The sequence below is a fragment of the Bufo bufo genome, chromosome 3 (genome assembly GCF_905171765.1).
Source record: "Bufo bufo chromosome 3, aBufBuf1.1, whole genome shotgun sequence".
Classification (NCBI taxonomy): domain Eukaryota; kingdom Metazoa; phylum Chordata; class Amphibia; order Anura; family Bufonidae; genus Bufo; species Bufo bufo.
The window spans coordinates 211,073,764-211,101,679 of NC_053391.1; the positions used below are offsets into that span (position 1 = coordinate 211,073,764).

The following is a 27,916-nucleotide window of genomic DNA, read 5'->3' on the forward strand; positions in this document are numbered from 1 at the left end:
CGCAGCGATACCTAATATGTCTACTTTTTATTTTATTTATGTAAGTTTTACACAATGATTTCATTTTTGAACCTAAAAAAATCATGTTTTAGATAGTCTGAGAGCCATAGTTTTTTCAGTTTTTGGGCGATTATCTTGGGTAGGGTATGATTTGTGCAGGATGAGATGATGGTTTGATTAGCATTATTTTGGGGTGCGTATGACTTTTTGATCGCTTGCTGTTACACTTTTTGTGATGTAAGGTGACAAAAAATAGCTTTTTTTACACCGTTTTTATTTTTTTACGGTGTTCACCTGAGGGGTTAGGTCATGTGATATTTTTATATAGCATGTTATTATGGACGCGGGAATACCTAATAGATATACTTTTTTTAATTTACTTAAGTTTTACACAATAACAGCTTTTTTAAACTCCATATTCTGAGCCATATATTTTTTTACTTTTTTGGTGATTGTCTTAGGTAGGGGCTCATTTTTTGCGGGATGAGGTGACGATTAGATTGGTGTTTCCCCAAGAGGTTAAGGGCACCCCACTAACATAAGGCAGGAGCCCCCTAAAAGGTCCAGGTTGTGCCATGAGGGAAGAAAGGGTGTGCCTACCATTTACTGCTTGGCCCCAGGCCCAAGGTGCGTTGGAGTGAAGACAGCCACCATGAACCACCACCACTTCTATCATCACTTCTATAGTTTTCCAACCATAGTGTTTTATAGAATCGGCTCTCCACCATGTTTGTGGGGGCCCAACTGCTGGGACCATCACCATTCCTGAGAACAGGTCAAGTTTTAGCCTGGTCAAAGCTAAAAACAAAACATACGGTTGCAAGAAAAAGTATGTGAACCCTTTGGAATGATATTGATTTCTGCACAAATTGGTCATAAAATGTGATCTGACCTTCATCTAAGTCACAACAATAGACAATCACAGTCTGCTTAAACTAAGGCTACTTTTACACTTGTGGCCGGACGAATCCGACAGGCTGTTCACCCTGTCGGATCCGTCCTTCCGCTATTTCGCTGTGCAGCCAGACCGCCGCCATTGACCGCCGCCATTGACTATAATAGGGACAGGGCGGAGCTCCGGCGCAGCACAGCGAAAGGCCGCCGGACTAAAAGTCCTGCATGTCCGACTTTTTAGTCCGGCGTCCTCTCACCACGAACTGCCGTGCTGCGCCGTAACTCCGCCCCGTCCCCATTATAGTCAATGGGGACGGAGTGGCGGTCCGGCGGCACGGTGAAATAGCGGAAGGACGAAGGAAAAATGAATTCCCAAGTTTATCAAGACATTTTGCAGGAGAATTTAAGGCCATCTGTCTACCAGCTGAAGCTCATCAGAAGATGGGTGTTGCAACAGGACAACGATCCAAAGCATAGAAGTAAATCAACAACAGAATGGCTTAAACAGAAGAAAATACGCCTTCTGGAGTGGCCCAGTCAGAGTCCTGACCTCAACCCGATTGAGATGCTGTGGCATGACCTCAAGAAAGCGATTCACACCAGACATCCCAAGAATATTGCTGAACTGAAACAGTTCTGTAAAGAGGAATGGTCAAGAATTACTCCTGACCGTTGTGCACGTCTGATCTGCAACTACAGGAAACGTTTGGTTGAAGTTATTGCTGCCAAAGGAGGTTCAACCAGTTATTAAATCCAAGGGTTCACATACTTTTTCCACCTGCACTGTGAATGTTTACATGGTGTGTTCAATAAAAACATGGTAACATTTAATTATTTGTGTGTTATTAGTTTAAGCAGACTGTGATTGTCTATTGTTGTGACATAGATGAAGATCAGATCACATTTTATGACCAATTTGTGCAGAAATCCATATCATTCCAAAGGGTTCACATTCTTTTTCTTGCAACTGTATTTTGGTGTCCTTAATCTGGCAACAGTCCTTTACACTTGCATTAAGGCATTGCTTGTTTTGATCTTGCAATATGCACCTTATATAAAATAGTGGTTGTAGTCCATCTATTATTATTTATATTACTTATATTAGACTGCTGAATGGGTACTACTTGGTATCTAGTAGGCGATATACTGCACATGTTTTTGATGTATTTGTGTTGTTACTTTATTTGATTATTTTCTATGCTTTACCCTTTAAGAATTCTTATTATTTATTGTTACATGTAATTATGATGATTTTTATGTAATATTAATTACATGTATAAATGGCCTACCTCCACATTCTCTCTCTTTTGAAATGATTTAGACATTGACTTAGGGCTCATGCACACAAACATCTCTGTTCAGTTTTTTTGCGGAACCATTCATTTCAATGGGTCTGCAAAAAAAAACTTAATTTACTCCGTGTGCATTCTGTTTCCGTATGTCCGTTCTGCAAAAAACAGAACATGTCCTATTATTGTCCGCATTACGGATAAGGATAGTACTGTTCTATTAGGGGCCAGCTGTTCCGTTCTGCAAAATACGGAATGCACACGGACGTCATCCGTGTTTTTTGCGGACCTCAATATACATATGGCTGTGTGCATGAGCCCTTAGACTGTCGAAAAATGTAAAAAAAATGTAGTTATTTCTAGCTTTTTAAATAATAAACTTACCCAACTTTGATCCCCTCACTTTTACACTCTGAAAAGATAAGGAATGAAAATAATAACAGACATTAAAGAGATTATAAGGAAAAATTATTGTTTGATATATTATATTATTATTAGAGTTAGAGAAAAAAATCATGAATGATAATTATACAGGGTGGCCCACGAGAAAGAAGCCCACCTCCAATATCTCCATATTAAACTGCCTAATAATAAATCTGTTAGTACAGGGCTCTGAAAAAATGAAAGCTGAGCTCTGCTCGGTTGCTATTGGACAACTAAGACAGATTTATTATCAGGCAATTTGATTTGGTGATATTGGAGGTGGGCTACTTTCTCCTGGGCCACCCTATATTAATAATTCTGTTCATTTTATAGTCATACAACAATGCAAGTATTGTGTTTGCTTGCACATGTATACCCATACTGCAGTCTTTATAGACTTGTTGCACACATGCACGATGGAAAACGTGCGTCTGAAAGAAAAGAGTGGAAAATGAAAAGGCCTATGTATGTACTCTTTCTTAGGCTACATGCACACGACCATATGTGTTTTGCGGTCCGAAAATTACGTATCCGCAAAAAAAATGGATGACATCCGTATGCCATCCGTTTTTTTTTTTGCGGATTCATTCTAACAATGCCTAAAACAGACAAGAATAGGACATGTTCTACTTTTTTTGCGGGGGCTACGGAACGGACATACTGATGAGGACAGCACACGGTTGTCTCACTGCATTTTTTGTCTCATCCTGTCTCATCCTATCCGCAAATAAAAACGGAACAAACACAGAAACAAACAACGTTTGTGTGCATGCAGCCTTATGCTCAGAAAAGGGGACTTCCCACTACCTCATAGCTGGGTTCTATCGGTGTGTATGGCACTTCTACTGTACTTCCATATGTTTTGTGGCATTCAGTTAAATGCTATAGAATATATATGTACAGTACAGACCAAAAGTTTGGACACACCTTCTCATTCAAAGAGTTTTCTTTATTTTCATGACTATGAAGGCATCAAAACTATGAATTAACACATGTGGAATTATATACATAACAAACAAGTGTGAAACAATTGAAAATATGTCATATTCTAGGTTCTTCAAAGTAGCCACCTTTTGCTTTGATTACTGCTTTGCACACTCTTGGCATTCTCTTGATGAGCTTCAAGAGGTAGTCACCTGAAATGGTCTTCCAACAGTCTTGAAGGAGTTCCCAGAGATGCTTAGCACTTGTTGGCCCTTTTGCCTTAACTCTGCGGTCCAGCTCACCCCAAACCATCTCGATTGGGTTCAGGTCCGGTGACTGTGGAGGCCAGGTCATCTGGCGCAGCACCCCATCACTCTCCTTCATGGTCAAATAGCCCTTACTTTCAAAGTTTTCCCAATTTTTCGGCTGACTGACTGACCTTCATTTCTTAAAGTAATGATGGCCACTCGTTTTTCTTTACTTAGTTGTTTTTTTCTTGCCATAATACAAATTCTACCAGTCTATTCAGTAGGACTATCAGCTGTGTATCCACCTGACTTCTCCTCAACGCCACTGATGGTCCCAACCCCATTTATAAGGCAAGAAATCCCACTTATTAAACCTGACAGGGCACACCTGTGAAGTGAAAACCATTTCAGGGGACTACCTCTTGAAGCTCATCAAGATAATGGCAAGAGTGTGCAAAGCAGTAATCAAAGCAAAAGGTGGCTACTTTGAAGAACCTAGAATATGACATATTTTCAGTTGTTTCACACTTGTTTGTTATGTATATAATTCCACATGTGTTAATTCATAGTTTTGATGCCTTCAGTGGGAATCTACAATTTTCATAGTCATGAAAATAAAGAAAACTCTTTGAATGAGAAGGTGTGTCCAAACTTTTGGTCTGTACTGTAGGTATTTCCCTTAGAAGCATTGCAAGGGAGTCTGTACAGCATCACATGGAGGTTTTTGTACATTGGTACTGTAGAGCTATTGGGCTTCTCCAGGGGTGGATTGGCCATAGACCTTACAGGGAAATTTCCTGGTGGGTTTTTGGGGATGTATTATGTGCTTCTGGCAGTATTTTGTGATGGGCTGTGGTATTTGGCTCTGTTGGGGTGGTATAATGTGCCACAATATGTTATTGCTGGCCCTGCCTTTCATCAATTTGAACCTAACTACAAAACAGAGCCACTTTTAGTATCTTTTACAGCTCCACTTTAAGTTCCCAGTCCGCCCCTGGGCTTCTCCATGCACTCCATGCACCAGGCTCTTTACATATGTCTCTACAGGGTGCATGAGCCCCTAGGCTTACTTCACGGCACACGTTTCCATACAGTTGGCAGTATATGTTTTGAACAGAAAAAAACAGATTCAGATGAATACTGAACAGTTTCCACAGATTTCTATGGAGCAGACATACTGTATGCCAAAAGCTGCCCATCTGTGGTGGCCATCAATAGCTGCCATTTTCTGTCCTCCAGTTGTCTCTGATTAAGATATGGAGCAGGGGGGCTTAAGAGGTGAGATGTGGGCCAAAGCAGTTGAATTCAGGAGGGCATGTGTGGTCACTGGCTGGGTACATGAGTATCTGATTCTCACAGTGTTAATTACCACTGAGAGCTCATTATGTACTCGTCTAGCGGCAGAAAGGAGGACTTGGGTGGCCACCTTGGCATCGGCCCACTGGGAAATTTCACACTACCACTCCATTCAGAGAGGGGACACAGGGAACCCTTGTACTGAGGGTGGCGTAGGGTTCCAGCACTCGGTCCAGCACTATCCTATATTTATCTGCTATCATTTGGATAGGTGATAAATACTGTTCATGGTATAATCCCTTTAATGTATACATTTGCATATGCACAGTACATGTTTGATCCATCTGAAGAAAAAACTCAAAATAATGTTAATTTTTTTGTGAAAAATAAAACACACATTTGTTAAATGAATGTCAGTCCATAATTAGCCATTTACTTTTGGAGGTTTTTGGAGGTTTATAGCCTTGTATTAACTTGCTCTCTTTCTTAATTATAGGAATAAAAGCTGTACTCAGAACACGTTGATACTTCTATTGGGTATCACCAGTTCCGAAACTCTCATACATACTTCTACTTCTAAATGTTACCGATAATGTGTACCTTGCTGCGTGCCATGTTCCTGAAGTCATCAATCTTATGTTGGGACACACCACCCCACTCCAGCGACATGCCAATTCTTGATTGCAGGACAGGCTGCAACTTAGAAGAGTCCTGTGATTGCTCAGTTCCTGAAAACAGTATGAAAGAAAAGGTAGTACTGAGAAAATCACATATACATGAGCATGGAACACGGCCAAAAACACTATAAAAAGGACTCTATTTGAAGCGGTGAAGTGTTACTGTTCTCTTTTTTAGGTGGGGGAGGCAATGGTAATTGTCACTGCATTAAAAACTCATGCATATATTAACTCTATAACACGTCCTTCTTTTTGGGGCACGTTGTTATATCTGGTATGGTTTCCATAGCAACTAATTATGATCTCACCATTCTAACATTAGTAGCAATGAAGGACCGGCACTCACTTCCAGATGTTCTCAACAATTGTGTTTATTGTCACATATGTTCCTGTGACGCGTTTCGACACTCATTGTGTCTTTCTCAAACAGTAAAAATCACATTACAAGTGACCTTTAAATAGCCCAACCCCAAACAAGGTGTAGGCAAGGTGATGCCCACACCTTGTTTGGGGTTGGGCTATTTAAAGGTGGGATGCCGATCCTAGGACGTGAGCACCACAAGATTTTACCTGCACTGCCGACCTATTGGACACAATATTCTAACATTAATCTCAGCTATTTGTGGGTCACGCTTCCTTTTTCCAATTTTATTGCTAGTCTCTGTATTTCAGTAGAATATTACTAAGTAAATTACGTTAGGGCAATGCCAGAAAAGTGCTTCATTATCAATTATTCATTATTGTCCTAATACACAAACACAGAATAATTTATAATGGAATTGGCCTGGACAAAAATGATGGTACCCTTAATTTAATATTTTGTTGCACTTCCTTTTGAGTCAATCACAGCAATCTTTGAAGGGTGCCTTCTCCAGACTGCATGTTTCAGTGTAACAGCAGTTGCGAATGGCCTGTGTTCGCATACTCACTCGCCTGACCTGTATCTATGCCGCCTGCCCTGACCCATCCTTCAGTCCTGCACTGTCGCTCCTGGTTATGCCTCGGCCTGCTGACTACAACTGTACCTCTGGTACCTTGCACTGGTCCGCCTAGACCAGCTACCTCGTGTGCAAATCCTCCTCAAGAGGTAGCGACCTGGTGTTCCTCTTGGAAAAGTCTATCCCCACCATCAGGGGTACTGCGAAGAACGAGGGGAGGTTGGTCACGTGGCACAGTGAGTTCACACCCGCTGGTTCGTGACATTCAGCACCTTCCACAGATGTTCAATAGGATTTAAATCAGGGCTCATAGAAGGCCACTTCACAATAGTCCAATGCTTTGCTGTTATCCATTCTTGTATGTTTTTAGCTACGTATGTGTTTTGGGTCATTTTCCTGCTGGATGACCCATGACCTGTGACTGAAACCAAGCTTTCTGACACTCGGCACCACATTTTGGTCCAGTATACCTTGCTAGTCCTGAGATTTCATTGTACCCTGCACAGATTCAAGACCCCCTGTGAAAAGCAGCCCCAAAACATAACCAAGCATCCTCCATCATTCACAGTAGGTACAATGTTCTTTTCTTGGTATTCATCTGTGACCATAGAGCTGACGTGACTTGCCAAAAAGCTCTAGTTTTCTCTCATCTGTACAAAGGGCATTCTCCCAGAAGCTTTGTGACTTGTGAATATGTATTTTGGCAACAGTGGTTTCCTCCTTGTTCATCTTCCATTAATTCCACTTTGGCTAAGACAGCAACGGATAGTGCAATCTGACACTGATGTACCTTGACCTTGGAGTTTACCTTTTGGCTACGGCTACACGGCGACATTTGTTGCGCAACATTTTGTCGCACCAATGTCGCGTGACAATTTTTATAATGATAGTCTATGGTGACGCACTGAGACATGCAACATGCTGCGACTGCGACACGACAGTCGCAAAAAAAACATCCAAAATGGATTTTCCTGCGACTGTCACGTCGCAGTCGCATGTCGCAGTGCGACACCATAGACTATCATTATAAAAATTGTCACGCGACATTGGTGCAACATCAATGTCGCGCGACACATGTTGCAGTGTAGTTGCGACTTATTGTGTAGCCCTAGCCTAAATCTCTTAGGAAGTTGCTTTGGGCTCTTTGGTTACCATTCTCATTATCCATTTCTTCAATTTGTCATCAATTTTCCTCTTGCAGAAACATCCAGGGAAGTTGGCTACAGTCCCATAGACCTTAAACTTCTGAAAAATATGTGCAACTGTAGTAAAATGAACATCAAGCTGTTTGGAGATTTACTTATAACCTTTACCTTTAACATGTCTGTCTATAATTTTCCTGAGACAACTCTCTCCTTAACTTTCTTTGGTCCATTTTCAGTGTGGAACCCACCATGATACCAAACAGCACAGTGACTACTTTTCACCCTTTAAATAGGCAGACTGACTGATTACAAGTTTGAAGACACCTGTGATGTTAATTACAGGACACACCTTAATTTTACATGTCCCTATAGTCAAATTATTTTCATCTCTTTCTAGGGGTTCCTTCATTTTTGTGTAGGCCAGTTTCATTAGTTTGTTTTTTTAAATTATTCTGTTGAACCACAATTGGAAAGCAATGTTTGATTTTCATTAGCTGATTTTTTGTAATTTTTATTTATTTATTATTACTTTCAAGTTATTTCAGTGACCATTGTAGGTTTTTCTTTCTTTAACGAAAGGACACCAGCATTTTTGTCCACGTGTGTGTGTGTAAACATAGATAAGTTACAACAGAACCATCGGGGAGTTTTATTGCCATAAATGTCTGATAGATTCAGGTACTACCTCTGGACCCACACCTATGTTAAGAACAGCTGTTCCCCTTCACACCTGGTGAGTTGGCTGCTGGCCATCACATCTAGGCAAAGAGTGAATGTAGAGGTGGCCAAGCATGTGTACATTCTAGTATGGCATGTCTCCATTCACTCTCACCAGGTAGAATGGGAGTGAGGGGACCTGTGGATATACCATAAATGTCTACGTTGGGAATACCCCTTTAAGCCCTTAAAAGTAGCATTTTATGTTTTAATGGTATCATAAACTGGGAAAGAGGCATACAACTATGTGTATGTGAGAAGAAGAAATGTACATATAGTCGTAATTTCCTGTTGCCTTATATGACATGATATAGGTAATTTGTAAAAATTGGTGGAAAAATAGTAGAAGATTTTCATTTACATATATTTTTAAAGTTTTGAAATAATGAATAGTACCTATGCATTGCTCACTTTGCTCATCAGGAACTATGAAGGACTCCGGTGTACGTTCTGGCAGTGGAGGAGGACTGTCATCACCTGTAGTGGGAATAATGGAAATAGGGTGCAGCTGAATATCATTCCTCCTGTACACAATGATCGTCCCTTAAACGGGCTGTCCGCTTTTTGCTATTGGTGAGCTATCCTCAGGATAGGTCATGAATATCAGAGTGGTGGGGGCCTGACTACCAGCACCCCTACCAATCAGCTGTTTGAAGAGAAGGCAGTGCTCATATGAACTCTGCCTTCTCTGTTTACCTGCTCGCCGCAGCAACCGCATTGGTGAGCACTGTAATTACAAGTATGGCGTCCCTATTCACTTCTAAGGGACGGCTCTGTAGTATTCACTTGAACAGACAGACCCGTCCCATAGAAGTGAATGGGAACACCATACTTGTAATTACACCTGCTCACCACTGCAATTGCTGCGGCGAGCAGGTAAACAAAGAAAAGAAGGCAGCACTCATATGAGCGCTGCCTTCTCTTCAAACAGCTGATCTGCGGGGATGCCGGGAGTCAGACCCCTACTGATCTGATATTGATGACCTCTCCTGATAGCTTATCAATAGTAAAAAGCGGACAACCCCTTCAAGTTTCATACTATGTAGATATAGGCACTCCATGTGGTAATGTATGATGCCTTCTGTACCCAGACGAGAATATATTTCTGTAATACAGAACATGACATCTTTTTTTCCGCTGGATTCAACATCACATTAAGGCTACATGCACATGAACGCTGTTTGTTTCCGTGTCCGTTCCGGTTTTTTTGTGGATAGGATGCGGACCCATTCATTTAAATGGGTCCGCAAAAAAGGCGGACAGCACACCGTGTGCTGTCCGCATCAGTATGAGTATGTCCGTTCCATAGCCCCGCAAAAAAAAATAGAACATGTCCTATTCTTGTCCGTTTTAGGCATTGTTACAATGGATCCGCAAAAAAAAAAAAGGATGGCATATGGATGTTATCAGTTTTTTTTTTGCGGATCCGCAATTTGCGGACCGCAAAACATATACGGTTGTGTGCATGTAGCCTAACAGAAATATTGTGGGCCTGTTCACTTTTATGGGTGCTGTATTAGCCATGAGACTGAACTAAAGGTCACTAGACCACAGACAGCACTCGTGTGTTGTAGAATATCTGGGTATGCTCCTCTGCTTGTCTCCACTGAAGAAGGAAATTTGATGAAGACATTTTGCTCTCTTGTAGGAGAACAGGGTTCTATCGAAATCCGACTTTTTATTTTTTGCTTGTTTTTCTGCTTATTTTCTATTTGTGATACTGCAAAACATATAAAGCAAATAAAACTGATTCACACATGGCATATACACAGTATAGTCACACATGACATACGGTATATGCTGTGCATTTTCCATCACGGTTTTGCATGTGAGTTACGGTTCCAGCAAAGTGCATACAATATAACAAAATCTCATCCTCAGGCCTCTTTCACACTACCGTTTTTTTTTTTCCGTTTTGCTGGCCGTTTTTTGCGTTCCGTATACGGTCCGTATACGGAACCATTAATTTTGATGGTTCCGCAAAAAAACGGAATGTACTCCGTATGCATTCCGTTTCCGTATTTCCGTTTTTCCGTTCCGTTAAAAGATAGAACATGTCCTATTATTGCCCGCAAATCACGTTCCGTGGCTCCATTCAAATCAATGGGCCCGCAAAAAAAACGGAACACATACGGAAATGCATCCGTATGTCTTCCGTATCCGTTCCGTTTTTGCGGAACCATCTATTGAAAATGTTATGCCCAGCCAAATTTTTTCTATGTAATTACTGTATACTGTACAGTCGGGGCCAAAAGTTTTGAGAATGACACAAATATTAGTTTTCACAAAGTTTGCTGCTAAACTGCTTTTAGATCTTTGTTTCAGTTGTTTCTGTGATGTAGTGAAATATAATTACACGCATTTCATACGTTTCAAAGGCTTTTATCGACAATTACATGACATTTATGCAAAGAGTCAATATTTGCAGTGTTGGCCCTTCTTTTTCAGGACCTCTGCAATTCGACTGGGCATGCTCTCAATCAACTTCTGGGCCAATTCCTGACTGATAGCAACCCATTCTTTCATAATCACTTCTTGAAGTTTGTCAGAATTAGTGGGTTTTTGTTTGTTCACCCGCCTCTTGAGGATTGACCACAAGTTCTCAATGGGATTAAGATCTGGGGAGTTTCCAGGCCATGGACCCAAAATGTCAACGTTTTGGTCCCCGAGCCACTTAGTTATCACTTTTGTCTTATGGCACGGTGCTCCATTGTGCTGGAAAATGCATTGTTCTTCACCAAACTGTTGTTGGATTGTTGGAAGAAGTTGCTGTTGGAGGGTGTTTTGGTACTATTCTTTATTCATGGCTGTGTTTTTGACACATGAATGGTCTCAGGATGCTTTACTGTTGGCATGACACAGGACTGATGGTAGCGCTCACCTTTTCTTCTCCGGACAAGCCTTCTTCCAGATGCCCCAAACAATCGGAAAGAGGCTTCATCGGAGAATATGACTTTGCCCCAGTCCTGAGCAGTCCATTCACCATACTTTCTGCAGAAGATCAATCTGTCCCTGATGTTTTTTTTGGAGAGAAGTGGCTTCTTTGCTGCCCTTCTTGACACCAGGGCATCTTCCAAAAGTATTCGCCTCACTGTGCGTTCAGATGCGCTCACACCTGCCTGCTGCCATTCCTGAGCAAGCTCTGCACTGGTGGCACTCTGATCCCGCAGCTGAATCCTCTTTAGGAGACGATCCTGGCACTTGCTGGACTTTCTTGGATGCCCTGAAGCCTTCTTAACAAGAATTGAACCTCTTTCCTTGAAGTTCTTGATGATCCTATAAATTGTTGATTGAGGTGCAATCTTAGTAGCCACAATATCCTTGCCTGTGAAGCCATTTTTATGCAACGCAATGATGGCTGCACGCGTTTCTTTGCAGGTCACCATGGTTAACAATGGAAGAACAATGATTTCAAGCATCACCCTCCTTTTAACATGTCAAGTCTGCCATTTTAACCCAATCAGCCTGACATAATGATCTCCAGCCTTGTGCTCGTCAACATTCTCATCTGAGTTAACAAGACGATTACCGAAATAATCTCAGCAGGTCCTTTAATGACAGCAATGAAATGCAGTGGAAAGGTTTTTTTGGGATTAAGTTAATTTTCATGGCAAAGAAGGACTATGCAATTCATCTGATCACTCTTCATAACATTCTGGAGTATATGCAAATTGCTATTATAAAAACTTTTCCAATTTCCAATATTTATGTAATTCTCAAAACTTTTGGCCACGACTGTATATGCCATATGGAAAAACGGAACGGAAACACAATGGAAAAAAAAAAACGGAACAACGGATCTGTGAAAAACGGATCGCAAAACACTGTAATAGCCATACGGTAGTATGAAAGAGGCCTCACACTGAGGAGAGAAAAAATCTGTAACAGAATCCTCATATAACTTTAATAATATTAGAAGAACTTATAATTTTTAATCTGCAGCATGTCAATTTATTCTGCAGATTTCACCCTTTGCAATGCAGAGAGATTAATCTGCTCCAAACCTGCCACATTTACGCTATGAATTCTGCAGCATTGTGTCACTTACGTTTTTAGTTCTGGTACAGCCACATGGTCAGGTTTCCTTATGCAATTTTGAAAACCAAAACTAGGAGTGAATTCAAGACAGAGGAGAAGTCGTTTCTGCCCTTTAAACTTTTTTCCTTTTATGGTTCACTTCTGATTTGGGCTTCCAAAACTGCATTAACCCCTTAACGCCCAGCGCAGTACGACGCTGGCCGGGTCTTTAAAGATGGCGCCCGCTTCTGAGCGCTGCAGGCGCCATAGCCGCGGGTGGCCGCCTGCTTCTTATAGCAGACACCCACGGCTCATGTCCGCAACCAGCAGTAATGCCGATCGCGGACATTTAACCCTTCAGATGCCGTGGTCAATCCTGACCACGGCATCTGAGCGCGCTGAAAACCAAAAGAGCGCGCTTCCGGTTATGCTCCCCCATGCGGCGATCAGAGGAGCCAAAGCGTGTGTGCAGCAGCCCCTGTCTTTGTGAATGACAGGAGGCTGCTGCATAGAATTTCCTATGGAGCCCTTGCTTGTAATAGGGCTCCATAGGAAAGTAGTAAAATCACCATAGATTCCAATGCAAGTGCATTGGAGTCTATGATAATAGAATCTAATGATTGCATGTTATGGTTCCCTATAGGCACTATAAAAAAATTGTAAAAAAAATGAATACATTTTAAAATAAAAAAACATAATAATTCTAATCACCCCCCTTTTCTCAAAATAGAAATAAAAGAACTAAAAAAAATTCAAAAATACACATAATGGGTGTCGCGATGAGCGAAAACGCCCATAGTCTAAAAATATGTTCCACGTACGGCAAACAGCAAAATTGAAAAATGCGTCCAAATGGCGATTCGCCTTTTTAAATAAAAAGTGATCAAAAAGTCATACACACCCCAGAATGGTATCAATGAAAAGTTAATATCGCCCCACAAAAAATGAGCCCCCCATACAGCTCCGTACACATAATTACAAAAAAGTTATAGGGGTCAAAATATGGCGACAAAAAATAAAACAGATTTTTTTTCCCCACTAATTTTTTATCACTATCAAAACGCAAGAAAAATTATACATGTAAGGTATCGCCGGATTCGTACTAACCTGTAGAATAAAATTAACCAGTCAGTGTTATCGTACATCGAACGTCGTAAATAAAAAAAAATCGTAAAACTGTCGTGGAATTACTTATTTTTTTGCAATTTCTCCCCATTTGTAATTTTTTTCCTGCTTTCCACTACATCATATACAATATTAAATGGTGACATTGGAAAGTACAACCTGTCCCACAAAAAACAAGCCCTCATATGGCTATGTGAATAGACAAATAAAGAAGTTATGGCTCTGGGAAGGCAGGGAGCGCAAAACGAAAACGCAAAAAAAAAAAAATCGTCCGATCCTGAAAGGGCTAAGAAACCTGACTGTGTGGCTATTCCCTTACAGTAGTTTTCATAAAATCTCTACTGGGAACTGAGCCCTGGAGTCCTCTTATCATATGTGGACACTTAGGCTGGGTTCAGACCTGAGCGTCTTTGATATGCGCGTTTAACGCGGGTTTTTGACGCGCGTTTTTGACGCGCGTTTTTTGCAATAGTAAACGCGCGTTTGACGCGCGTTTGTGTGATTGACTGCAATGTCCTATGGCCACAAACGCGCTGTAAAACGCCCCAAAGAAGCTCAAGTACTTGTTTGAGCGTAGGGCGTTTTACAGCGCGTTTTTCAGCGCTGTAAAACGCTCAAGTGAGAACCAGGGCCATAGGGAAGCATTGGTTTTCATGTGTTGAGCGTTTTACAGCGCGTTTGAACGCGCTGTAAAACGCTCAAGTGTGAACCCAGCCTTAGGCTCAGTTCACACCTGAGCGTTTTACAGCGCGTTCCTACGCGCTGTAAAACGCTCAACAAGGAGAAACCAATGCTTCCCTATGGGAATGGTTCTCACCTGGGCGTTTTACAGCGCGTACGATCGCGCTGTAAAACGCCCGACGCTCACACAAGTACAGGAGCGTTTTTTTGGGCGCTTGTCGCGCGTTCCCGTACATAGACTTTCGGGAACGCGCGACACTGTGTGCACACTTGTCTCTGTATGCGCGCTTGTAAACGCCCGTACAATCGCGCATACAGAGCGCTCCTTTCAGAACGCTCAGGTGTGAACTGAGCCTTAGTATTCTCTGCTATTCATGAGCTGCCCACTCCACTGCCCAATAGTCACTGATTGAAAGCTTTAGGCCTCGTCCACATTTCCGTTTTTCACTGATGTGTGCTGTCCGCATTTTCTGCCGACAGCACACGCACCCATTGATTTAAATGAGTCTGTTCACATTTCAGTAATTTTTTTACCGTGGGTCAGTAAAAAAAAATCACGGGGACATGCACTACTTTGATCCGTGATGCAGAACAAGCACGCCCATTGAAGTCTATGGGTCCGTGAAAATCATTGACACACATCTGTATTGTGTCCGTGTTGCATCCTTTTTTTACTGAAGACAAATAGGAGATTCTTTGGAAATTTATTTTCAGCTGAGCAATTACGGAGTGAATTATGGATAACATACGGATGGTAAAAACCAACCACGGATCCTTCACAGACAGCTTCCCGGATGAAACAAGTAAGATTTTTTTCACGGACGTGACACTGACACGGAAATGTGAACGAGGCCTCAGTGTGGGTCAGCGATTTCCATCAGTGATTTTAAGCCAAAGCCAGGTGCGGCTCTGAAGCAAAAGCAGGTGCAGGCATAAGGAGGAAGCTGCGAATCAGCGACATAATGGCGATGGGGCAGGCCACTCATGAATATAATAACTCTGGTTGCGGCTGTTAAGCAGTTTAAGGGCTCATGCCCACAAGCGTGAGCACTCAGTGCCAGTGCTGTGGACCACAAATTGCGGTCCGCAATGCACGGGCACCGACCGTGGGGCAGCCGCATGTGGATCGTGGACCCATTCACTTGAATAGGGTCCGCATACGTGATATGGAATTCACACGGCCGGTGCCCCGAGTATTGCTGACCCGCCGTATGCGGGCCGCAATACGGCCACGGCGGGGCAATGGCCGTGGGCATGAGCCCTAAGAAAGCTACTGCTGCAAAACAGTATGTGACGTAGAGCTAGGATCTCTGTTGGTACTTTGTGTCTGGTGACTAATTTTTTTGCGGATCAGATGTGGACCCATTCATCTCAATGGGGCCACAAAAAATGTGGACAGCACACCCATGTGCTGTCTGCATCCGTAAGTCCGTTCTGTGGCCCCGCAATAAAATAGAACATGTCCTATTCTTGATTGTTTTGCAGACAAGGTTAGGACTTTTCTGCTGAAGAAAAAAAATGGTGATAGACTCTCGGCCGGTATCTATGTTTTGCAGATCCGCAAATTGCGGACCACAAGAACGGATATGGTCATGTGCAGGAACCCTAAATAATATGAAAAATGCAACTGTAGTGTTTTGGCAATGATGTGCATGAAATTCTTATTGTAAAATGACTATTAGAATTGTATAGAGACATTCCTCAAGAAAACTTTTTTTTTTTTTTTATATGCAAATGAGCCACTAAGAGCAACTCGGGCTGTACCCTGACCACTTTAATTGACAGAGCTAGGCAGTGAAAAAATAACTCCTGTCAATCAAAGTGCAGAGGGCTCAGCAGTTGCAGAGAGAGCTGAGCCAGGTATAATAGCAACACCCCTATAGTTCCTAGAGGCTCATTTGCATATGTTAAAATACATTTTTTCCTAGTAATGTGGGTATCTATAAACATGGGACCAACACAGATGCAATCAGCTGCCAAGCACACATGCAACATGGTAGCCAGTTTCATAGGTACAAATCTGTTGACAGATGCCCTTTAGGTGGCACAATATTTACCGTATTTTTTGCTTTATAAGATGCACTTTATGTTCACTGGTATGAATTAGGTGTCGGGAGTGGGTAAGAAGCCCTGCAAGCGCTTCCGATACTCACCCTCCCTAGTCTTCTTGCTATGGCCCGTGTTCCACTGTCATGACCCGGTACAGCGCCAGAACATAGTGCGCACACGACCTGACGCTGCGCGCAGTCAGGTGAAAGTGCAGTGCAGGCCGGAGAAGACAGGGGAGCACTATGCCGGACCCGTAGCAGAGCCGCGGTGCAGGAGAGGTAAGGACGTTTTTTATTTTAGTCTGATGGGGGTCTGAAAGAAAAGGGCTGATCTGAGGTCTGATGGGGTCTAAAAGAACAGGGCTGATCTGAGATCTTATGGGGGTCTAAAAGAAAAGGGCTGATCTGAGGTCTGATGGGGGTCTGAAAGAAAAGGACTGTTCTGAGGTTTGTTGGGGGTCTGACATGGAGGGCTGATGGGGTTCTGACTGGAGATGGGAAGTTCAGATCTTTTTCATGAATCGGTTCATTTGAATCAGTTCACTCAAAAGAACCGATTCATGAATCGGATCTTCGGTTCGCTTCCTGAGCCGGCAGAAGCAAGTGAACTGAAGATCAATGCGCATGCTCAGCTCATCGGATCTTCGGTTCACTTGCTGAGTCGGCTCTCAAATGAACCGAAGGTCAGGAGGGACTCGCTCCTGGCAAACACAGCTCTGCTGCAGTGGAGCAGACTGTGATGTAGTGGCTATAGTTATTGCAGGGACTCAGATAATTGTCTGAGAGTTTATTAGTTAAAAGAATCATGTCACTGAGTCCCTACCAGACTTCCTGCTCTGCTACAGCATGTAGCAGAGCTGTGTGTGTACAGGGTGCATGTAGCAGTGTAGCATGATCTGATACACTGCTGCATGCACCCTGTACACACACAGCTCCGCTACATGCTAGACTAATGCCCCCCCCCGACGGACTTGTCAGGAGACAGGGAGCCGCAGAGCAGGAAGCCTGGCAGGGACTCGGTGACACAGTCACTGACTCATTCGATTCTTTTAACTAATAAACTCAGACGATTCTCTGAGTCCCTGCGACTCCCCCTGTGCTGTGAGTCAGTGCTGGCTGCCTCTGATTGGTTGGAGGGCGGGGAGGGGCGGGGCTAGCTTCCACTGTAGGCTCCTATTATACTGCCTGCTGCTGCCTCTATGCTAATCTGACTGAGCCGTTTCATTCGGATCAGCTCAGTCAGAGGAATCGACTCTTCCGGATCAGTGAACTGAATCGGTTCAAAAGAACGATTCGTTCATGATCCGGACATCACTAGTTCTGACATGGAGGGCTGATATGGGGGTCTGATCTGAGTATCTGATGTGAGGTCTGATGAAAAATATTTTTTCCTATTTTCCTCCTCTAAAATCTGGATTGCGTCTTATCATCGAGTGCGTCTTATAAAGCGAAAAATATGGTATCATTTTGCCTGCAACCCTGTGAATGCAGTTTTGGTCATAATATAGGTTTAGGATAAGTAAAAGATAAGGGCGTGTTCACATCTAAATTGGAAGCTCTATAAGGAGCCTCTGTTTTAGAATCAGTGAAAATTTCTAGACAAAATAATGAAGTCAAAGGGTTTTGTCTGGTACTGTTGGTGTCCATTTTGTCAGGATCCAGCACTTTCATTATGTCGGTTATTCTACTCAGTGTCGGACTGTGTTTCCTTGGGCCCACCAAAGAAAATTATTCTCATGGCTCAACCCCAATATTTCCAATAAAGTCTAATAGGTTTTGATTAAAAGAAAATGACCCTAGTAGCAAGTGATTAGTTCCAATTGCAGCTCTAAATGGGATTATTTTTGTCTTGGACCTTTGGGGCCCACTGCGGTATCAGAGCCTGGGTCTACAAGAGGATCCTCTGGTACTCTGGTTGGTCAGTCCGACACTGGGTCTGCTCCTATGACAAAGCAGAACAAAAGAAAGAACCAACGCAAATATGAACAGAGCATAGGAAATGAAATTTTATGTAGACTATTTCTATAGACATAATTTCATATGGTGTTTTATACTAATCAAAAGTAAGCATAAGCTTACTGACCTGTTGATACTTACTCTTGCCATTTAGGTTGCTGAACCGAGGAACATCAGCCCCTTCCAGTGGTCCTTGTATAGAAGGCTCATTCATGTGGCCCAAATGATGTGATTCAGACAATAGTGAGCCAGCATTCTGCTTACCGCTGACTTGTGAATTAGTAATTTCAGGACAAATAGCCTCTAAACAAAAATCTGCAAATTTGGGTGAGCCAGGGTCAGAAGATAGAGTTGGTGAAAAATAAGGGTCTTCTGTCAAACGACTATATATATGACTGCTATGAACAGTATTTAAGTTGCCTAAGGAGCTTGTCAAACTAGGTCCCTGCTTCATAAGAGATAAAACATTGAATTCATCCTGGTACATATCTGTCTCTTTTGAAGTATTTGCCAGTATACAGGACTGTCTATGTTGGTGCAGTTCAAAGGGAGTGGATTTGGTTCGTGTTAATGGTGTATGTCCACTATTCATCTTTCTTTCTGCGGCAGAACGTTTGGCATTTAAGTTATCATCACATGTTACATTTTGGGAATGCTTGCCATAGTGTGTCCTTGGTAAAGGGTGGGGTACATCAAAACATTGATCAATTATGTTCTGTGTTTGGCTTTTGAGGATGTTTTCCTCTGTATTGCCACAATTTTTATACATCTTTGATGGTGTTAATGGTTCCAATATTGAAAAATCTGTCCCAGAATTACAGGCTGCTGCAGATGAGCCTCCAGTCCATTGGTGAATATCTTCTCTTATCTGTCCTGTAAAACTTAAAAAGGGACAGTGATAATAGTAGTACTCTCATTCGTTCTGTATATGCAAGGTCATTAACTTAAAAGGGGTTATCCCACAAAACATAATGAGAAAGGCAATATAAATGATATATAATGAAAATATGAAGCTTTTTTATGTTAATTAAATTTTCCTCTCTGGCAGCGCCCCCCGGTTGTTTCTCCTGGGGCTGAAATTCTGGTCCACCTTCTTCTACATTCAGTGGTGGACAGATATGCTCAGTAGCTTCCCTCCTTCCTTCCACCTTTCAGTGCAAGCAGACTGACCTCATTGTAAAGCAGCCCAGACACTTTTCATTCATTCATCCATTCATTCATTCATTCATCCATACTATATCTCTCTCTGTTTAGACCGTGAAAGAAATTAGGGGCATTGTATACCACAGTAATATTTTAGTAGACTCGCTGGGGCTGTGTGTAAGTAACTGTTTTCTGTGCAGAAGAGGAAGATAAGCAAACACAGTTTTGGCCACTGGGGGCAAGGGTTAACAAGAGCTGATTGTTCTGCAGTCTTGGGAGATGCAGGTGTCTGATTTTCACATGGGATAAGCAGCTGCCTACCCATAGAAAGTGCCAAGACCAGAGCTGCAGAGGGGTGAGTAAAGAAGCAAAAACACTAATGAAAATTCTTTTTTTTGCATTGATGTAGTTAAAGAGGTTCTCCAAGATTTACACATTAATGACCTACCCTCAGAATAGGTTATCAGTATGAGATTGTCAGGGGTATGACTTCTGGAACCTCCACTGATTAGCTGTTTGAGGAAGCCACAGTGGTCACCAGAGCTCTGGTCACCACTGCGGCCTCCTCGCAGATTGCGAAGCACATTTGATAGTGGCTGTGCTTGATATCGCAGCTCAGCCCCATTCACTTGAATGGGGCTGAGCTGCGCCTAGGTTATGTGACCGATGAACGCGACGTCACATTGCCTAGGAAGAGGCCTAAGCGTTCATGGAGTGCCGCAGCCTCTTCGTACAGCTAATCGCTGGGGATCCTGGGAGTCGTACCCCCACCAAGCTCATACTAATGTTCTATATTGAGGATAACCCTTTGTGTGCATTATTACAGATATTTTATTTTACTTCTTTTTAGTTCATGAGATAACTCTTTTAAGACACCATGTCTTCTTATTTTTTTTTAACCCGAGCAGAGTGGAACAAAGTTGATTTGAAGCAATGGACAGGTTGAGGGCCATATGCTTTGTTACTTGGATTGTGCTTGTTTTGTTTGAGTTTGAACATGCAGTTTATTTTACACTTGTGATGTCAGAAAAGTTCAATGTCCTTGACCTGAATGGTGTACTGCATACCACACGTAAAGGAAAAAAATATCATGAAAGAGGACTGAGCAAAAAGTAGCAGTCGCAGATGAAGTTGTAAGACAGATGTAAGATAAACAAAGACTTCTAAAAAAAAAAAGAAATAACACAGGATAGTTGAGCTCAGGAAAAGAATGAAAGAGGTACAGTTTTATTTTGGCAAAATGTTTTTTGTGACACAAGAGCCATATTCACAGAGCATTATGGTGGCACACAGAGTCCCAACAGCTTCATAGAGCAATGCTGAAGGCACTCCACATGCTAAATTATGCTGCATCTGTATGGCACTATATTATGCCTCATTCAGTCGGCTATATTTTTGTCCTTGTGCACAGCAGACTGCACATGGACAGCACACCGACCCATAGAAGTCAGTGGTGCAATTCACACCTTTTGGTCCATGTCTCATGCAACACAGCCCTAGAGACCTTTGGAGACAACTGCCTCCAGCTGGCATCAGCTCCATGTCCTAGATAACCATGTGGATTTCAATGCGCTTTAAATTCTTTTTGTTTGTTGCTTTTGTATTAAATTGGAGGCACATAGATGCCCCGACAGACTTCTGTGAGTGTTCTGTAATGGCTCCATATACTGTATGTCTAAGCTCGTTTGGAGCCATATTATGGCAATGTGCAGGGGGCCCTGAAAATATTTTCATTATACTTAGTATTTTAGTATGCTCTAAATAATAGCGTGACAAAACAATAGACAATGATATTTAACAGATCACTGCTAGTAAATACAGACTATACAAGATAGAAGATTATGTTGACCTTCTCAAAATTTTATATTTACCCTCTGTGAAGATTTATTAATCCTCTGTCAGTGCCTTGTGGATAGGGTGCATTCTTGAATGTCTATAAGGTACACAGAAAATTATTTAAATAGTTTAATTATTTAAAAAAATATTCATTATGAATGTTCATAAATGTCATGTGTACACCTAATAAACAGATCAGTCACTAAAGTAAGAGTGTAAGGGGGCATGCCTGGATGAGGAGACAAGAGTGCATTTCTACATTTGGTCTCTGTAAGGGCTCTTTCACACTATCGTTCTTGATTTCCATTGCTCTGCTCCATTACAGGAGCAGAACAACGAAAATAATGGAAGTGCCAGATTTGGCACATACAGTGCTGCCCATAATTATTCATACCCCTGGCAAATTTTGACTTAAAGTTACTTTTATTCAACCAGCAAGTAATTTTTTGACGGGAAATGACATAGGTGTCTCCCAAAGGATAATAAGACGATGTACAAGAGGCATTATTGTGAGAAAAAAAAACATTTCTCAGCTTTTATTTACATTTGAGCAAAAAATTCAAGATGTTCCACACTGTGGAAAATCTCAGAGGACGTGGTCGGAAGCCAAAAGTGACACCTGTGCTGGCAAGGAGGATAGTTAGAGAGGTGAAAAAGAATCCAAGGATCACCACCAAGGCCATCCTGATGAATCTGGGCTCTGCTGGTGGCAATGTCTCAAGGCAGACAATCCAACGGACACTGCACACTGCTGGATTCCAGGGATGCAGACCAAGGAGGACGCCACTTCTCCAGATAAGGCACACAAAAGCTTGCTTGGCCTTTGCAAAAGCTCATCTGGACAAAGAAGAAGACTTCTGGTCTTCTGTGTTATGGTCAGATGAAACAAAAATTGAATTGTTTGGTCACAATGATGTTTCCTTCATTTGACGTAAAAAAGGAGAAACCTTTAACCCAAAGAACACCATCCCCACTGTCAAACATGGTGGTGGGAACCTAATGCTTTGGGGGGGGGGGTTTTCAGCCAATGGACCAGGGAACCTAATCACAATAAACGGCATAATGAAAAAAGAGCAATACATGAGGATTCTCAAAGACAACATCAGGCAGTCTGCAGAGAAACTTGGCCTTGGGCACCAGTGGACATTTCAGCATGACAATGACCCAAAACCCACAGCAAAAGTGGTGAAGAAATAGTTAGCAGACAACAACATTAACGTTTTGGAGTGGCACATCCAGAGTCCAGACTTGAATCCAATTGAGAATCTGTCAAGGGAGCTAAAGATCAGGGTGATGACACGAAGACCCTCCAACCTGAAAGATTTGGAGCTCATTGCTAAAGATGAATGGGCAAAAATACCTATGGAGACATGCAAAAAGCTGGTCTGCAATTATAGGAAGCGCTTGATTGCTGTAATAGCCAATAAAGGCTTTTCTATTGATTATTGAGAAGGGTATGAATAATTTTGGACTTGACACTTTTTGCTCAAATGTAAATAAAAGCTGAGAAATGTTTTTTTTCCACAATAATGCCTCTTGTACATCGTCTTATTATCTTTATGGGAGACACCTATGTCATTTCCCGTCAAAAAATTACTTGCTGGTTGAATAAAAGTAACTTTAAGTAAAAATTTGCCAGGGGTATGAATAATTATGGGCAGCACTGTAACTAAGACACACTGAGCTCAACTGACTCCATTGACTATAACGGAGTCCGTTCAGTTTCCGTTCGGGATCTTAATCACGCCATCAGATAGCCCGACTGACAGATTTCACAGTGAATCTGAATGCATGAGAAAAACAGGTCCATATTTTTAATAAAAATGTATTATAAATGTATTTTCATACCAATATACATGCAATAAAATACAAAATTGCCCCAATGTTGGCTTTAATGTAATTATGTTTTTTCATAAATTTTAATATGTGCTGACTAAATTATTAAACAGAATTTCTAGGACTTACTTATTGACAACCTGTCCTCAGGATAGGTCATCAATATAAGATCAGTGACAGCAGAACTACACAGCTCCGAACAAGTCAGACCTTATGACTGACTTAATAGATAACATGCTGGTTACATTTAGTGGCAACTAGAGAGAACGTTTGTAACTAGGATATAAGAAGTATCAACATTCGTACAACCAAACAATGCTCAGCCTGATAACTCTATATTTCCTCCATCTATTGTTTGCTTCACTGAAAAGAGGTGCAGGTGCACAAATATACGAACATAACCATTAGAGGAGGCACTTGTTTCCAGGTTTTAAATGACCTTTCCAGAGCTAGCACAGTGAGACATGTTCTACTTGCGAGGCATGCCCACCCTTTTATGCCTCTGAAGTTCCATGTAATGCCCTTCTTATAATATAACAAAACAGCTCATCTCATTAAGAACCATTAGAAGGACAAGATGAAATAGATTGAATGCCTTGATGTTTCAAGGACACATATACAAATACAGGGTTGTGGGACATCAAGGGATTCAACTGAGCAAAGAGAGAATAAGAGTGTAGTATTATTCTGAAAAAGAGAAACACTCAAGAGGCCATTAAACACCATATTGAAGATTATCAGTAAAAATAAAAATATTCACGCAGAATCAAAGCACCATGGCCTTTTAATTTCGAAAATCATTATTAGGCTATGCTCATGCACTGATACCAATGTCACCTTTCCATAACTCCATATAACTCTTCAGGAAATAATTTAAAGTGAATGTCCACCCTTGGTCTTTTTTATCGAGATGAGATCTAAATTCTGTGTTAATTTGTTAATAAATATACTGTCATCAGGGGTGCACCACCAATGCCTCAGGCAGCACCTGGTAGGGGTAAGAGGGGGGCAGCGGAAGGGCCATGGCCAATGATCGCTTTCATTGTGGTAAAGGGGTTAGGTTAAGAAATTGGCATTGGGGGTGGCGCCGTTTCAGTTTTTGCCTCATGCAGCAGAAAGGTTAGGTGCACCCCTGTCATTAACAAAAAAAATAATAATGCACCAAGAAGGAGTTGTTGGAATGGAATGAAACTTTCTATTTGCGAATGTAATGATGATCTATGTAAGTGGTTACAATACTAGAGTGAAGAGATACATTTATTGGGTAAAGCTAGAAAACAATTCTAAGGAGGCTCTAGTACACTGTATGGTCACCTCTAGCCTGGATACAAAATGAGATATGGTTAGAGATGGAGGCATACAGGTTCTGTATGATATCCTGATGTAACACAGATGTTACAGCTGGGCTTGTAGATACTGCACATTCAGAAGTTGCCAAAGCTCGCATCCCAACTCGATTGGGTGATAAATCTGGTTACCAGGCAGGCCAAGGAACTGTTACAATCTGGCGGAGACATTCCTGAGAAACCCTTGCTCTGCGTGGGCAAGCATTATCCTGCTGAAAAATGCTAGTTATAAGTCCTGTTGTGAGAAGCAACACACGTGACATCGAGATGGATTGAAGGGCTCACCACGAGGACTCCATATTCGAACCCAACATTCGTCAGATCCCAAACAGAAACTAGATTTGTCAGACAAAGCACCACTGCAAATAAAGGCAATGATGGCTGGCTTTCAATAGCAGGGCATATAATGGGCATCATGACACCAAATTTCTTTATGCTAAGTGCCTGAAATTGTTCAGCCAGAGACAGGGGTGTGTAATGAAGATGGTGCCGGTGCATGGATGGTGGAAAAAAAAAACTAGGAGCTTCTCATGCTTGGGGGTGGATCAAACAGTCCTCTATACAGGTGGTATGTCTTGGCCATCAGGAGCCCGTCAGGAGCATGTGTGTGTGCCTTCATGTAACCACTACTCCCAACATCCTCTAACAGCTAGGTCAGGGTAATTTGGTCCTGCTGGGAAAAATGTCTTTGAGTGGGCATAGAGGCATCTTTAGAAGTCAATGATCTCTCACCAAGAAGTACACTACCCAAAAGAAGCCTCTGGGGGGCTTTCTATAGGGCAGTGGAGGAAGCACTTTTGCACCCAATGTCTAATGAGACCACTTCTGTAATTATTTACTTATTTGACTGAGACATAACTGTATGAGTTTTTCAATTTCTATATTTTTTGACGAGTGTAGGCTGAGGGAGGTGGGGACAGATCTGAGACTGAGAAAGGGACAAAGGCAGGGACAGTTACGAAGGAAGAGGCAGGGACAGTGGCATGGAGAGTAAAAGTTGGGTGAACCCCTCTCTGGACCCCCCTGGGATGAGCTTGGCTGCCATTAATGGCAAAAAAAAGAACTAAATAAGTAACATTCTTTACTTAAAAATTAGACTGCTATGCATGGTCAAAATGTCACCTGTACTATATGTAGTATATATAGTGCAGGCGCCATTTTGTGCTGCAAAAATACAGCGCTTTAGATTTTTTTAATTGAAGTGCAATTTCTGTAACTTACCCCTAAGTCAACTATATGTTTGACCAAATATAGCAGTCAAATTTTTAAGCTGAAAATTTTGTATGGCCCGTAAATGATGTTACAAATATCCAAATGGCCCTCTGGCAGCAAAAAGGTTCCCCACCCTTGCCTTAGAGGAACAGTTAATGCCAAAACCTGGATAAAACTGAATAATACATTTAAAACAAAGAATAAAAAAAATCAACATGCACAACTAGATGGTGCTTAAAATTCAATATATGCAGCTGGTGTATTTCAACCCCTTAATGAGTGGCCAACGTTTTCTGTTTTTCTCATCATTGAATTCAGTGGTGTACAGAAATCTTACAGGGCCCCATAACAAAATTTAGAATGGGTCCCCCTGCTCTACCACCTAGGGAAAAAAACTAATTACAAGTAGGGTTGAGCGAACCCGAACTGTAAAGTTCAGGTTTGTACCGAACCTTAGGATTTTTGGACCCCAAACCCGATTTTTTCAGTAAAAGTTCGGGTTTGGTGTTCGGCGAGTTAATGGCGCTTTTTGAAAGGCTGCAATCAAAAAGCTTTTAACTCGTGTGCCTACTAATGGCATGGCTGTGATTGGCCAGTGCAGCATGTGAACCAGCCTCTATATAAACACCCATTTTTGCCAATACTCTACATCTGGGGCCTTTGCTGCATTTGTCAGTGTGAAATACAAGCTTGAAATACTGCTATAATATTCTGGGTTTAAAAAAAACACAAATTTTTGGCAATACCCTATATCTAGGGCCTTTTCTGCATTTGTCAGTGTGAAATACAAGCTTGAAATACTGCCATAATATTCTGGGTTTAAAAAAAATGCCAATTTTTGGCAATACTCTTAGGCTAAGTTCAGACCTGAGCGTTCTGAAAGGAGCGCTCTGTATGCGCGATTGTACGGGCGTTTACAATCGCGCATACAGAGACAAGCGTACACACAGTGTCGCGCGTTCCCGAAAGTCTATGTACGGGAACGCGCGACAAGCGCCCAAAAAAACGCTCCTCTACTTGTTTGAGCGTCGGGCGTTTTACAGCGCGATCGTACGCGCTGTAAAACGCCCAGGTGAGAACCATTCCCATAGGGAAGCATTGGTTTCTCCTTGTTGAGCGTTTTACAGCGCGTAGGAACGCGCTGTAAAACGCTCAGGTCTGAACTGAGCCTAAGGCTCAGTTCAGACCTGAGCGTTTTACAGCGCGTTCCTACGCGCTGTAAAACGCTCAACAAGGAGAAACCAATGCTTCCCTATGGGAATGGTTCTCACCTGGGCGTTTTACAGCGCGTACGATCGTGCTGTAAAACGCCCGACGCTCAAACAAGTACAGGAGCGTTTTTTTGGGCGCTTGTCGCGCGTTCCCGTACATAGACTTTCGGGAACGCGCGACACTGTGTGTACGCTTGTCTCTGTATGCGCGATTGTAAACGCCCGTACAATCGCGCATACAGAGCGCTCCTTTCAGAACGCTCAGGTCTGAACTTAGCCTAACTCTGGGGCCTTTGCTGCATTTTTCAGTGTGAAATACAAACTTGAAATACTGCAATAATATTCTGTTATTAAAAAAACACCAATTTTTGATAAAAATACTAGATTTGCGGCCTTTGCTGCATCTGTCAGTGTGAAATACAAGCTTGAAATACTGCAATAATATTCTGGGTTTAAAAAACACCCATTTTGGGCAATACCCTACATCTAAGGCCTTTACTGCATTTGTCAGTGTGAAATACAAGCTTGAAATACTGCAATAATATTCTGTTATTAAAAAAACACCCATTTTGGGCAAAATACATAATTTGCGGCCTTTGCTGCATCTGTCAGTGTGAAATACAAGCTTAAAATACTGCAATAGTATTCTGTTATAAAAAAAAAAACATTTTGGGCAAAATACATAATTTGCGGCCTTTGCTGCATCTGTCAGTGTGAAATGCAAGCTTTAAATACTGCAATAATATTCTGTTATTAAAAAAAACACCCATTTTGGGCAAAATACGAAATATGTGGCCTTTACTGCATCTGTCAGTTTGAAATACAAGCTTGAAATACTGCAATAATATTCTGTTATTAAAAAAAACACCAATTTTGGGCAACATACATAATTTGCGGCCTTTGCTGCATCTGTCAGTGTGAAATACAAGCTTGAAATACTGCAATAATATTCTG

The 27,916-nt window shown here is 41.9% G+C and overlaps 1 protein-coding gene across 3 annotated transcripts in view; it reads right to left on the minus strand.

Moving 5' to 3' along the window:
• Positions 1-27,916, minus strand: part of PTPN22 (protein tyrosine phosphatase non-receptor type 22) — a 183,198-nt gene that overhangs the window by 25,398 nt on the left and 129,884 nt on the right. For 2 of the 3 annotated variants that reach the window (XM_040423904.1, XM_040423906.1), the window contains exons 12-16: positions 21,393-21,454; positions 18,520-19,259; positions 8,948-9,028; positions 5,675-5,802; positions 2,568-2,595 (exon numbers count right to left, since the gene is read on the minus strand). In XM_040423904.1, the coding sequence (XP_040279838.1) occupies positions 2,568-2,595; positions 5,675-5,802; positions 8,948-9,028; positions 18,520-19,259; positions 21,393-21,454 (1,039 nt within the window). The remainder of the gene's footprint in view (positions 1-2,567; positions 2,596-5,674; positions 5,803-8,947; positions 9,029-18,519; positions 19,260-21,392; positions 21,455-27,916) is intronic. The other variant, XM_040423905.1, reaches the window with a different exon arrangement.